Source organism: Ailuropoda melanoleuca, chromosome 16 (assembly GCF_002007445.2).
Source record: "Ailuropoda melanoleuca isolate Jingjing chromosome 16, ASM200744v2, whole genome shotgun sequence".
Classification (NCBI taxonomy): domain Eukaryota; kingdom Metazoa; phylum Chordata; class Mammalia; order Carnivora; family Ursidae; genus Ailuropoda; species Ailuropoda melanoleuca.
The window spans coordinates 72,697,333-72,711,071 of NC_048233.1; the positions used below are offsets into that span (position 1 = coordinate 72,697,333).

General features: G+C 43.3%; 1 protein-coding gene across 3 annotated transcripts in view; it reads left to right on the forward strand.

Moving 5' to 3' along the window:
- Nucleotides 1-13,739, forward strand: part of EXT2 (exostosin glycosyltransferase 2) — a 133,862-nt gene that overhangs the window by 58,383 nt on the left and 61,740 nt on the right. For all 3 annotated transcript variants that reach the window (XM_034646239.1, XM_034646238.1, XM_034646237.1), the window contains exon 8: nucleotides 6,334-6,465. In XM_034646239.1, coding sequence (XP_034502130.1) covers nucleotides 6,334-6,465 — 132 coding nt within the window. The remainder of the gene's footprint in view (nucleotides 1-6,333; nucleotides 6,466-13,739) is intronic.

Sequence of the window (13,739 nt, forward strand, 5' to 3'; positions counted from 1 at the left end):
TGTGTGTGTGTGTGTGGTTTTCATTATACGATCCTCTAATAGGCCAAAACGAGGCCGTTGACGCGGGTCACGTTCAGGAGGTTCTGATGAGAAGGGCAGGACAAAGTTGGCTGGTTGCTGCGAGGGCGTTGGAGAGCCATCAGTGTCCTTTCGGGATGAAGATGCTGTCGCACGACTCTGGGGTAGTTGGTGTTCTTATGAACTTTGCGCTGTTAGATGTCCTGACCGCTCCCAGGCAGCAGACTTACCCAGCGCAGTTTTAGAAACTGTTTATCTCCCTCCTAGTCCATACCTAGTCTACACTAAACTTAATGTGAGGGATATTCTTAGCCCTATTTCTGCCTTGCGCTTCCCCCTGGGAATAGATTTGTCTTCTTTTCCCTCAAATCCATGTCTCCCATCTCACACCTTTTAAAACTGTATACAAGAAGTGATCATTATTATTAAATGATGGGTTGGTACTTAGGAGATTGGGAAATTGCCATGAGATGCCTGTGGTGTCTGTGCTGCCTTGTGCCGGTGAGGGAGTGGTGTTAGGTGGATTCGCTCTTTCAGCAAGTGTTTTGACTGCCTCCTCTCTGACAGGCGCTGTGCCAAAGGCTGGGAGATTGTGGTGAGCAAAACCAGATGTGTTCCTCCTCTCCTGGTTTCTGGAGAAGTGCTTTCCTCTTCCTTGGAAGCTTGGAGATTAAGCTAGAAGGGACATGTTATTGGTTCTTGCACTTTTCAGTATGAAGTTCTGTCACTCCCATTTGTTATGCTTTTATTATTTCTAACTCTCTTCTTTTACCGGTTGGATTTCTTTACTGTCCTCAAGAATTAAGATGAATGCGGTGCAACATTGGGGTTCCATTCTGTCTCTCCTCTTCCCCTCCCTCCCTTCTTACCCCAAAACAGTGTTGAATATATTCTAATGTAAGTGACAAAGACCCTAAGGGGACAGGTTGGATGTAAGTATTGAGGACAGAGCTAACATTTTCAGATGGTCTGTTGTATACTGGGGAGCTTTGTAAACCTCATTGAATCTTTACAGCCTCGTGAGATAGATGATATGCTCCCCAGCTTGCAGGTTGACCAAACACAGAGGTTACATAATTTGAAATGTGCAGCGCTCATAGCCTTTCTACAGTACTGCCCTGGCTTTCTTTAACACTTGTTTAAACGCTTGCTCATCCTGTTTGGCTTTATGTTACTGAAAACCAAAGAAATTAATCACGTTTAACTGATGTATAAACTGAGGTGGCAATCTTAATTTGAAATACCTATTTGCTGATGATAGCTTTAAGTTGGCCCGATTCCTGATCTTTAGGAGCTTTATAATTCTCATGATCAAGAGCCTTAGGAACTTGTGGTTCTTACGCTTTGAAATCTGCATGTTTTATGAAATTATGGTGGCATATGTTCAGTGAAGAAAGGCTAGATGCTTTGTGCAAGGTTATGTTGGTATGATCAATGCATCTGTGACCTAACTCTTAGCTGTGCAGCTTCCACAAAGTGAGTGACCGAGGAATTTGCATAGCTGCTGGAGATACCCTCTTTTAACTTTTCAGGAAGTGATAAATGTGGCCCATGTTTTAGGGGGAAAAAAGGAAATGAAAACATAATACGCATTTGCTTATTGGATGGAAACAGCGGTGCTTTCGTGCATTGACGACATAGCTGAAAACTCCTTCCTCTCTGCCAACGAGCGGCTGATACCGACTCCTGGAGGGGCCATCAATTCCAGTGCCTTCTAAACACTGCAAGGTGTTACCGAGGTCCTGCAGAAATAATGAAGCCTGAGGAGTTCACTTATCCTCCGGCGGAGATACTTGAGCTACAATTATTGGCAAGGCTTGCTTCCTTTCTGAGCGGATTGCAATTTGGTGGACAGGGTGAGCTGGTTTGAGACATCTTAAATTAGAAGTGCTGTCCTACAGTTGGGCCTTTGGCTGGTGTGCTAGGTGGATTTGTTACCAAGCGTTGTTCCCTATAAATCCCAAAGGCTGCTGTCTCCTTTGGGATTGAATGTGAACATAAAGCTTTGGAATGCTTAAGTTTGAATGTGGCTTAATTTGAATATGATTTAAAATAAAAGAACATACCCTTGTGGGTAGAAAAGGGGATAAATATTTAAAATGTGTGTGTTTATGTGTGGGTTCATGCTTCTTAGTGAATTTTCATACCTTTTTAGTGGGCTTGATCCTGGGTTTGAGTTGTGACCCTGCCACTTAACATCTTTGTATCTTGTTTTCCTTTCATAGAAAAATGAAACTGCCCCAGGTAAGTGACAAGCTGGTTTTAAAGAGCAAATGAGGGGCGCCTGGGTGGCTCAGTCGTTAAGTGTCTGCCTTCGGCTCAGGGCGTGATCCCAGGGTCCTGGGATTGAGCCCTGCATCAGGCTTCCTGCTCCGCTGGGAGACTGCTTCTTCCTCTTCCACTCTCCCTGCTTGTGTTCCCTCTCTCGCTGGCTGTCTCTCTGTCAAATAAATAAATGAAATTTTTAAGAGCAAATGAGATCATGCATACAAAAGTACATTTGCAACAGGTCATCCTAACACCTACAAGGATGCTAATAATCAAAAAAAGCCAGTTTCCACATGCATGAAACTCACAGTCTAGTTGGAGAGAGAAAAATGGTCATCTAAAAAAGCAGGAAAACCATTCTAGAACAGTATATAGCAGAAACAACCTATAAAGTAAAGCCTATAAGTGCTGTGGGGTTTCCTGGTAAGGAGAGATTCGGGGTGATCAGCAAGTTTTCACAGGGAAGATAGATTCTTTCAGGTCTCATAAAATGTCACTATTTTGGCTGGACGACAGGCAGGACAGCAGCAACATGACTAGGCGGGAATGAGATTGGAGTGAGTAGGGTGTATCTGAGAAGCGGTGGCAGGCAGCCAGCCACCAGGCCGTACCCAGATGGCACACTACAGGATGGTATAATCCAGACACCCTTGGTAGCTAAATCTGGGTCAGCTTTTCTTGCGCAGGAGAAATCCTCATTGTGAGGCTTTGCCTCTCTCTTACACCTCGCGGACAGTGTGCTCATCATATGCCTCTGCAGGCATCCCAGGCTTTCCCTCATGAATGGAGGACTTGCCTGGGAAACAGAACCAAAGTTGGCAGGTGTAGACTCAAAAGTATCTTTTTCCTCCACCTGTTTTGGTTATATTTCAGATTTCTCATGTTACATTTTCACATGTTCACTCCCTTGCAGAAATCCTCATAGCCTCTGGTTTCGAGGGAAATCACAGGTCTGAAAGAATCTGAACAGACAGGTCACCTAGACCGGCATCTTGCTTTCTTGGGGACTGAATCCTTCTCTGCTTGGATAAGAAGCTGTCGTCTTTCAAAAGACTCTATTGGGCTATGACAGAGTTGCTGTTATTAGAGTAACCCTCCAGTCGGGGCGGCAGGGGGGAAGAAGCATTAAAGATTATTAAAATAGATAAAGCAGCAGAATAGAAGCATTCGAGAGCAATCCGTGCAGTCGGCGCTTAAGGGACTGTGGTTCCTGAGAGAAGGGAAGCACACTGAGCTGCATGTTTCCTCTGGCTTTTTCCCTGAGGGCACTTTCTAATTCACAGTCTGGGCATCTGGAGCCCTAGCGGAAAGCAGCAGTCCCATAGGGCTGAGAGGTGGGAATAAGGGAGTACCCCAGAGTATTCAGGATTTGAATGACAAAATCCCAGGAAGATGGGAACCACAGGGAAGTAAGCAAAAATTGGGCATGCAGTCTTCCCTTGAAGTGTCTGCCAGCTCCTGAGGTGCACGGGATCAGAACAAGAGTCCAAGGCTCCCTGCAGAAAGAAGCATCTGGGAGCCCAACAAGCTGTGCAAACATTCTAGCAACCACATACAGTGCTGGTGAGGTGGAGTTTGGTGTTCAAGGCCTGCCAAGATGGAGGGCTCCTGGTAAATACCCCAGGCTTTGCTGGGAGGCCCCAAAGCGCCGCACTGCAAGAGTGAGGGAAAACCGAAAGAAGTAGGCCCTAGCAAAACTTAAACCCAACCACTGACAGGATTAAAGTGGTCTGACTGCATTCTGTGTGTCTTCCAGAAGAATGTTACACTCTTAGGAGGAAGATAATTTGGTATATCCAGAACCTCTGCAGTGTTTAATATAGAATGTCTGGTGTCCAATAAAAAATTAAGACATATGCTAGAAATGGAAACCAAATGACCAAAATGAAGAGTAAGTACAGATAGTAGAAAGAGACCTATAGGGGATTCAGATGTTAGGGTTATCAGTCAGGAACTCTGCTTAGTAAAATAAGAGAATTTCAACAAAGATATGAAATCTACTTTTGAAAAAGTCAAGTAGAAATTTTGTGAGGCGCCTGGGTGGCTCAGTCAGTTAAGCGTCTGCCTTTGGCTCAGGTCATGATCCCAGGGTGCTGGGATTGAGCCCCGAGTTAGGCTCCCTGCTCAGCGGAGTGCCTGCTTCTCCCTCTCCCTCTGCCTGCCGCTCCCCCTGCTTATGCTGTCTCTCTGACAAATAAATGAAATCTTTAAAAAAAAAAAAAAAGAAATTTTGTAACTGAAAAATATATGAACTAAGTTGAGAAGTCAATACGTGGGTTTAATAGCAGTTTAGACACACACACGCACGTGTGCGCACGATAGAAGATTATTGGGCTAGGAGAAAAATTAGTAGAAAATACCCGGATGGCAGCCCAGAAAAGAGAATAAGAGACATATGGGGTGTGGCGAAAACATTTCTGTGTGTATATCTAGAGTCCTAGGAGAAGAGAGTGTGACAGAACCAATGTTTAAAGAAATGTTGGCTGAGAGTTTTCTAAAAACAGTAAAGACATCAAAGCACAGAGTGAAGAAACTCGACAGTCCTCAGTGGGATAGATACAAAGTCACACCTAGGTGTGTGAGAGCGAACCTGCTGTAAGACGAAGACAGAGAAAAGCTGACGTGTCGTCAGGAATAAGGACAAAGTTTTGAAATAACACATGGTCTCTGAGTATAGTGCAATCAAAGTAGAAGTCAGTAACAAATAGAAAATCCCAAAATGTTTGGAAATTAAATGATATACTTCTAGAAAATTAATTGTTTTACCTAAATTATAATAAAAATGATACGTAATTGTGTAGGACGCATTTAAAATAGTACATAGAGGCCAATTTGTAGCTTAAACATATATTAGAAATGAAGGAAGATTAAAATTAATAATCTAAATTTCAGTCTCAAGAAACCAAATGCAAGGTGAATTAAAGTCCCCCAAAGTAGAAGAAAGGAAATAAAAATAAGAACAGAGAGGAACAAGATAGGGGAAAAAAGTATGATATGATAAAGAAAATCAACAAAACCATACATCAGTTTTTGGAAGAGATTATTAAAGTTGATAAATCTCTGGTAAGACATAGCAAATACGAAGAGAATATACCGATTATCAATATCAGGAATGAAAAGAGGTATATCGCTACATATTCTACAGGCATTGACTAGATGTTAGCACACATTTAGCCCAATAAATTTAACAATTTAGATGAAATAAACACATTCCTTGAAAAATACTACTTTTGAAACTGACATTAAAATATGTATAATCTTGTGTCTGTGAAAGAAGAGTAATCCATGATTTAAAATCTTCACACACCCCAAATCACCTAACCCAGATGGCTTTTAGGTGAATTCTTCTAAACCTTTCAAGAAAGAAAGAATGCCAACCTTGCATAAAATTTCTCAGGGAATAGAAAAAAGAAGGAACACATTTCTACTCATTTTAAGAGGCCATCATAATCTTGACGCCGAAACCTGACTTAAATGTTCCAAGTGTTGGCAAAAGAAGTCAGACACAAAAGAGTAAATACTGTTTTGATTCCATGTGTATGAAAGTCAGTAGCAGGCACAATAGAAATCAGAATAATGATCACTCTTGGATGATTGAGAAAGTGCCTGGGAAGCAGAAGAGAATCTTCTGGGGTGCTGGAATGTTTGGTATCTTTATTTTGGTTTTAGTTATAAGAGTATGTACATACCTAAACATTTGCTGAGTTGTACATTTAAGATTTGTGCACTTTATGTATATGCAAAAAAAAGGAAAAGGACTATAACTTGCTATGGTGTAACACTGATATTTTCATCAAGACATAGTTTCTCTTCTGCCCGAATTGAATCCAGTGTGCATTTCCCTTGCTCACAGTCCGTTTTGGCTGCATTCGATGAACGCACACTTCTGATGCAGCCGGCTCAAACAGCAGGGAGCGTTCGCTGTAGGCTCCCTCCCTGCGGGAATAAAGGAGTTACCCAGACCCAGAGCTGGCTGTGATAGAGCATCTAGTTCTTCCGCTGTGGCTCGCTTGCTTGCCACTGAACCGAGCGTTGTTTTCTTTGCAGGCACGGTGGTTCTGGGAAGCGTACTTTCAGTCCATTAAAGCCATCGCACTGGCCACTCTGCAGATTATCAGTGACCGCATCTATCCATACGCTGCCCTCTCCTATGAAGAATGGAATGACCCTCCCACTGTGGTAAGTGAATTCCGGTGCTAACCACGTCAGCCGTGGTCCAGATGTCAAGATGGGACAAAGAAAGACGTCCTGAGTGTAAAGTTTATGTAAATACCGGCTCTCTAAGATGAGAGTGTGCTAGCTGACAAAGTCAGCTCGATTTTGAAATGATAGCAAAAGAAAGAAATACAGAAGCAACGGCTTCCAGTTTGTTTTGAATGTGCTGAGGAAGACAGTATGCTTATTTATTGCTGAGATAAATGGGGAGGCCTGGCTCTTGTTGGAAATCAAACACGTCCTGGTGACTTTTGCAGTCGTAATGCTTAGAACTCTTGAAAAGATTCTATAAGCAGCTTAAAAATAATACCTTATATTTGGAGTGCTTACTCCCTGCCAGGGACTGTGCTCAGTGTTTCACATAGATGATTTCAATGAACACTGCCATCATCGTGGGAGGAAGGTAATTAATGAAAGTGATCTTGAGGCATTATGCATGGCCACAGTCCAGACTTGCTCCAGACCGTCTGAGGCCTCTGGGTGTTTCCAGCAGAGAGCTGGGATGGTCGGAAGTTGCTCTCAGGACTGCCTCCTTGCGTGAAGCAGTCATAAGGCACTTGTGGCCGTGTAGGGATTGTGACAGTGGCCACAGCTTCTTTCTCACGGAAAGCGCCTGCAGCTCTGGGCCTGGCCCTCTGCTACCTAGCTGCTCCGGAGCGCACCTGCCTGCCTTGTTCACACGCCTCAAGGCTTTCACGTTAAGAGAACTAGACTCGAATCCATTCTTCATTCTAATCAGTGCTGTCTTTCTGGCCAGCCTTCCTGGTCTCCTGATTCCACCTTCTTTTAGTAGTGTGTGTTCCGCGACCTAGTTAATCTTCATATGGGACCCTCCTTCCCTCCCTCCTGGGTAACTAAGTGGTAACTATGTATCAGGCACCCTAGCAGGGGCTGGGCATGCAGAAAAAGCAGCCAAGTCCCTCGCCTCAAAGGAGCTCTCCGCTAACTTGGGAAGTTCACAGTGAGTGAACCACGTGGGCCACGTGGTATGCGAAGTTCTGGAATAGAGTGGTGTCCAGAGTGCCAGGGGGCACAGCGGGGAGGCGGCACCCTCGCTGGGAGGGGCCGGGACACTTCCTGAAACGGGCTGTCCTGAGAGGAAGTCAATATATGCTTGTGGTGAAATCCAACACAACAAAAACAAACACCTTTCTGTTGTGCTTGAGAAAAGTTTCCTTCTGTCCATCTCCTCTCTTGAATCCATTACTGGAGGTAACCTTCCAGAATGTTTCTATTCACATATAAGCATAAGGATATAATTTTAGAACACAGATGAGATCATGTTACACATAGTATTCGGCACCTTGCTTTTTTTACTTTAATAGAAATAGGTCATAGACTTACTTCCACTTCATTCTGTGTAAGTGTCCTTCGGTTTTAAGGGTGGTATAAAGTATTCCATTATTTAGGTCTGTCTTACATAACATCTATTATTGATAGAAATTTAGATTGCTTTTTCCCCCCTATTTTCAAACAGTAATACGAAAGATGTATTTTCATATATGTTTGCATAAATATGGGAATATATCTATAGAAATAATTCCTGCTGAAATATACACACATTTTGAATGTTACTAATTTCAGGTGAGAAATATACATTCGGTTTTAAGGGTGGTATAAAGTATTCCATTATTTAGGTCTGTCTTACATAACATCTATTATTGATAGAAATTTAGATTGCTTTTTCCCCCCTATTTTCAAACAGTAATACGAAAGATGTATTTTCATATATGTTTGCATAAATATGGGAATGTATCTATAGAAATAATTCCTGCTGAAATATACACACATTTTGAATGTTACTAATTTCAGGTGAGAAATATACATATTTTGAATGTTGATAGGTATTAGTAAATTGCCCTTTCAAAAGACTACCAGTTTATAGTTCTACCAGTAACATTTTAGTTATTTGGGCTCTCCGTGCCTTCAGTAACGAGGAGTAGTTGCGTTTGTGTTCATCTGCTAGGTAAAAAATGGACTTACATGTGTGTTTTTCAGGTGGAAGGTTGATATCTCCGTCAGTGTACAATTATAAATCCTATTTNTTTCTCCGAGTACAATTATAAATCCTATTTGTATTTTATGGGTCACATTGAATTTTTGTTTGTTTTAGGCATTTATTCATTCAGTAGTATTTATTGAGCGCCGACTGCATTCTATCTTGTAAACAGTGTTCTTGGTACTTGAAGTGTATCAGTGAACAAAGCAGCAAAGAGCCATGCCTTTGGGGAATTTAAATTGCAATGGGTCTTGCTATCTGGAAACAAGATTTGTCTTTCTAGTAGAATTTTAAAGTTTTCTTTATATCGGCCTTTCACAATTCCTGATTAATTTTTTCTTAGATATGCTCTACAAAGGAATGCTTTCTGATATTATAATTTCTAACTAGTTACCATTGTGTAAAGACACATTATTGGCTTTTGTATATAAATTTTATTAACTGCTCTTTTACTGAATTCTACAATTGTTTTACTCTTTTAAAAGTTGATTCTCTTGTGTTTTCTAGATATACAATCATATGCACTAATTCTAATTTTCCCTCTTTTTTCCAATACTTGAACCTTTTATTTTCTTTTATCTAAATGGATTAGCTAGTGCTTCCAGCACAATGCTAAATGATGGTTGAGTGTTAGAAGAGAAGGAAGTGTTACCTAGTCAGAGAAGGAGTGGATGTTGGTTCTATGCAGAAGGAACAGCAAATTGAGAGGTGCAGAGGGACTGGAGAGCGTGCAAGTTTAAGGAACTTCACGGAGTCAGTGTGGTAGGACTGACGGAGGCTCATGAGGGAGAGGAAGAAGATAAAGCCTGGAGAGGGCCCCAATCACAAAACACCTCATATGCCATGGAAGGTGTTGGCGTGTTATCTGTGGGTAATTTAACCTGGATGTAACGCAGTGAGTTTGCATTTTGGGTCAGTCAGACATCAGCATGGAGAATGGATCACTTGCAGCAGGATAAGAGCAGGGGCAGGGGCCTATTTTAGGAGTCCAGATGAGAATTAGTAGGGGGCAGATTTGAGGGATGGCGGGGAGAAGTGACCGTGCTAACTGGCAAATGAGAGCGGTGAGGGGGAGTGAGGCATACAGGGCATTTTATCCAGATAGGGAGTGTGGGCACATGGGGATCATGGGCCAGGGTGATACTGGCGTCCAAACTCAGTCTGACTGCAGAACCTTCAACAGTCTGCTCCAGCCTGCCTTTCTGGTTTCATTCCCTCCTCTTCTCTTTCAGAGGTTCTGGCAACACAGAACCCTTGTCCTTCCTGTGTATACTCCGTGCTTTTCCTTCTCTGTGCCTTTGTGACTGTTGGTCCTTTCACTAAGATGCTTTTCTCCACCATCACCTCCAGTTGTCCACGTTTTATCCAAATTTCAGTGGCTTGCTCATATACCCCTTCCTCCATGAGGTTTTCCTGGACCCCTTAAATAGGAAGTAATCTTTCCTCTTTGTAACTCATAGAGCGCATTATCTGTGTTTCTTTCCTACCACTTAACATGCATAGAAGCACAATTTCCTGTAGAGTTTTAAACTTCTTAAGGGAATTTCTGGGTTATCTTGGTATTTCTTGTAATATTGAAGACAATGTAATTCAGATAGGAGGCCCTTGATGTATAAAGGAGGGAAGGTGGGAGACAGGGAGGGAGGAACATTGGGATCCCAGGGCGTGTGACATCCAGGTTCACCCACCTGCTGATGTGACATCCACTGTTTTCTTTGACATAAACCCTGTTGGGAAGTTGTGGAAAGTGATAGATTCTTTCCCATCTATTAAGTGATCATAATGGGACTCACAGTGCATAGGACTTGTCTAAGGTCATATAGTTGGCAAGTTGTATAAACAAGTGAGAACCCAGGTCTTCTGATTGTCTTGAATTGCTTGTGGAGTTTTGTAGGAGCCATTGAGCTTCCTCCTCTGGGCTGAAACATTTCCACTATTCCAAGTATATGGCATAAGCTTGAGACGAAGAATACCACCCCGTTCCTCTGCAGGAGAATACATACAGATGGGATGGCCATGACCCAGCCAGAAGGTGTGGAAAGAGTGGGACTTTATTCTGTACTTTTATCCAACGTCCTAAGAAAAATCTAATAAGAATAAATGTTTGGAATTTTGGTTCTCTGTCTTTCATAAGACTGTGGGCCAGGAGAAAATAGTACATGAAAATTTGTAGCTTTGAAATAGACATGTTTTAATGTGGACAAAATGGTCAAAGTGCTGGACTGTCAGTTTGGGAAAGAACGTAAGTATAAAAAGCTGAAATCTGGATATGCAAATGGAAAATTTAGTCTATGTTTTTTCTTTAACCTCTTAAATTGTTCTTTTCAGGCTAATTTAGTGCTTGCCACGTTTCTAGGAGCTCAGGTGCCGAGAGCCCTGATTTAAAGCAGTGGGTTTTACATTTCTGCATCTTTAGTGAAGGCAACTGACAGGAGGTCTGAGTAGCACTGATTTATTTATAGTTAACTTTTCCCCTCCCCTTTGGAAATATTTAACCTACTCTAGATGTGATTACTATGAGCCCAACCTGCAGGGGAGTCTCCCCTCTAGATTCCATCAAATTTACAATATCAGACACCCCGAGGTGGGAGGAGGTGTGGATCTTGGTCAGTAAATCAAGGGATGGTATGGTGTTTGCAAAGATATGCTGTTAAGGCCTCCAGCCAGCCACGCACTCCCCTTGCTTAGAGCAGAGAGGAAGGGGTAAGAGCAGAGAGCCCTATTTTGCCAGATGCTGCTGCTTAAGTTTAAAGTAAAAAAAAAAAAAAAAAAAAAGACCTCTGCTTGTGTGTGGATTCTGAAGATAGCAAGGGGTGGCCTTGCAGAAACCAAGTGTTTCTGTCACCAGTGACATTTGCCATTTCTGTCTCTAGCCAGGTAGGGAGGCATGTTACATTACCCACGTTGTGCCACACTCTCAAAACTTGAAAAAGTTGGACAAAATAATCCTTGAGCATAACTTTAAAGTAGCAGATCTGCCTGGTTTGGAGAGATTGGCCCTTTGTTTTGATTCTTGTCTTTGGAAGGAATTTCTCAGCAAGTTAAGATTCCTTATGTGGGGACAATGAGTTTGCCTTTACTGATTGATTTTCTTAGTTCCTTTTGGCAAGGGTGCCTGTATTTCACTGCCTTTTTGGTCTCTCCATGCTTTCATTCTTCTCCCTTTTTTGCAGGTATCAGCAAAACTGTCATCTCCCCAAATACTCCACACCTGTATCACTTCTAACCTTAGTGTCCTTTCTAGTCTTGCCTGTGGCAGGCTCATCCTTACATCTGGGCCTCGCCTGTGGAGTGGGGGAGCTCCTCAGACACCCTCTCTTGCCTTACCTCTGGTTCTCTGCCGGATGTGAGCACATCTGGAGGACAGAGATGGAGGCAAGTGAGCGTTCAATGTGATAGGGGGATGTAGTAGGCCAAGAACTGTGAATTTTTGGTTTCTGATATGTGCCACCAAAACCATATCTTCTCACTGACAGTTTTTTTTTTTTTTAAACTCAATATAATATGGCCCTAAAATCTTGTTGGAGAGTAGAGTATATTCCCAGGTCATGTTTCTACAATGTGATATGAAAGATTGTACCAGTGCCTTTTGACAGACACTACATAGTATTTTTTCAAATTTGCTATCCTAGATAACATTAATCAAGAGACCTCAGATTTTTCCCTTTTCTGCATTGACCATACTAGACCTAGACCTAGAGCCGAAAGGAGAGATAGCGGGGGTCCCATGGCCTTTGACAGAAACTGATGAGGAAAACGGAGAAGTGACTTACAATGGATTATCGTACCCTGCATAAGAAAGAGGTTGAAAAAGAAGAGCTTATTCCTGTGAAGTCTCGCCAGAGGGGCGACCTAGTTGTGGGCAAGACCTCAGACGAGGAGTGTGTACTTAGCTGGACTTCTAGGAGCCTCACGTGCAAACCTCAGCAACGGATTGGTAGGGGGGAGTGTGCGTGGAGCCCTTGATGGGCACTTTTCACCCGTGAGGAGCGGGAATTGGAGCCGTGGGTTAAAGGTGGCAGAGCTTGCCGTGAGCTCCGGTAAGTTCGGAGGGCGGTGAGTGCAGACTTAGTACGCGTCAGAATCTCCTTGAAAGCTTGCTAAAACACAGATTGCTGCCACTCCACCCCAAGTCACAGATTGAGTAGGTCTGGGTGGGGTCCTGGAATTTGCATTTCTAGCCAGTTTCCAGATGGTGTTGTTGCTGCTGGTCCAGGGACCATACTTTGATGTGGGATTGATTCACTGTGTGTGTCCTGACTCACCCACCAGAGAAGCTCTCCTGCTCCTCCTGTCCAGTTCCTCTTCTGGACCCCTCGGGCCTGGGTCCAAAGCATCCAGAGCCGGCTCAGTGCATCAGTCTCCGCCACGTGAAGTACTCAGGGCTGGCTGGCTGCACCAAGATGTCCAGACGGCGGCCCCCACTCACCGATGTTGTGGTTGTACAAGCAGCTGAAAATATCACTCAGCTGTAAACACTACCAAGCAATAAATCACTCTGCAGGCTGAAGAAGCGCTGGCTCGCACGCGTGACAGAGAGCTCTGAGGTGAAGAGATACCCTGTTAACAGTCTGTTGAACTCAGCCCTGTGCCCTTTAGCTTCCAGGTTGTGGAATGTTTCTCTGGAATTTGAAAGCCTACCCTGCCCCCAGGAGGCCTTCTTGGCTTATTCTCCCCCTTCTTCCTCCCACTGCCTAGATATGACTAAAGTATGTATGGAATTTAGAAATTTAAGCTTGAATTTTAAGTACACACGTGTAAGCTCTTTGAAGTCTTGTTTTTAGAGGTATCACGTTTGTAGGATCACAAGGGCTCCAGTACACGACCATGAATTCCAGAACTTCCCTTGTGTAGACTTTGCCACTGAACTGTTCTGTGGAAACAAGTTATAAAGTCTCCAATCATCAGTAGTCAGGGAATAAAGAAAGCTGAGTCAGGTCTGTGGCTGGGGGGATGCAGGAAGATCTAAAGAGCTTGATCCAGGACCCCAAAGCAAAGAACTTGGCTGACTGATGGTCAGATAGAAAATGGCCAGATAGAAAAATGGTCAGATAGAAAATGGCCAGATCCACAGGGCGCCTGGGTGGCTCAGTCGTTAAGCGTCTGCCTTTGGCTCAGGGCGTGATCCTGGCGTTCTGGGATCGAGCCCCACATCTGGCTCTTCCGCTGGGAGCCTGCTTCTTCTTCTCCCACTCCCCCTGCTTGTGTTCCCTCTCTCTCTGGCTGTCTCTCTCTCTCT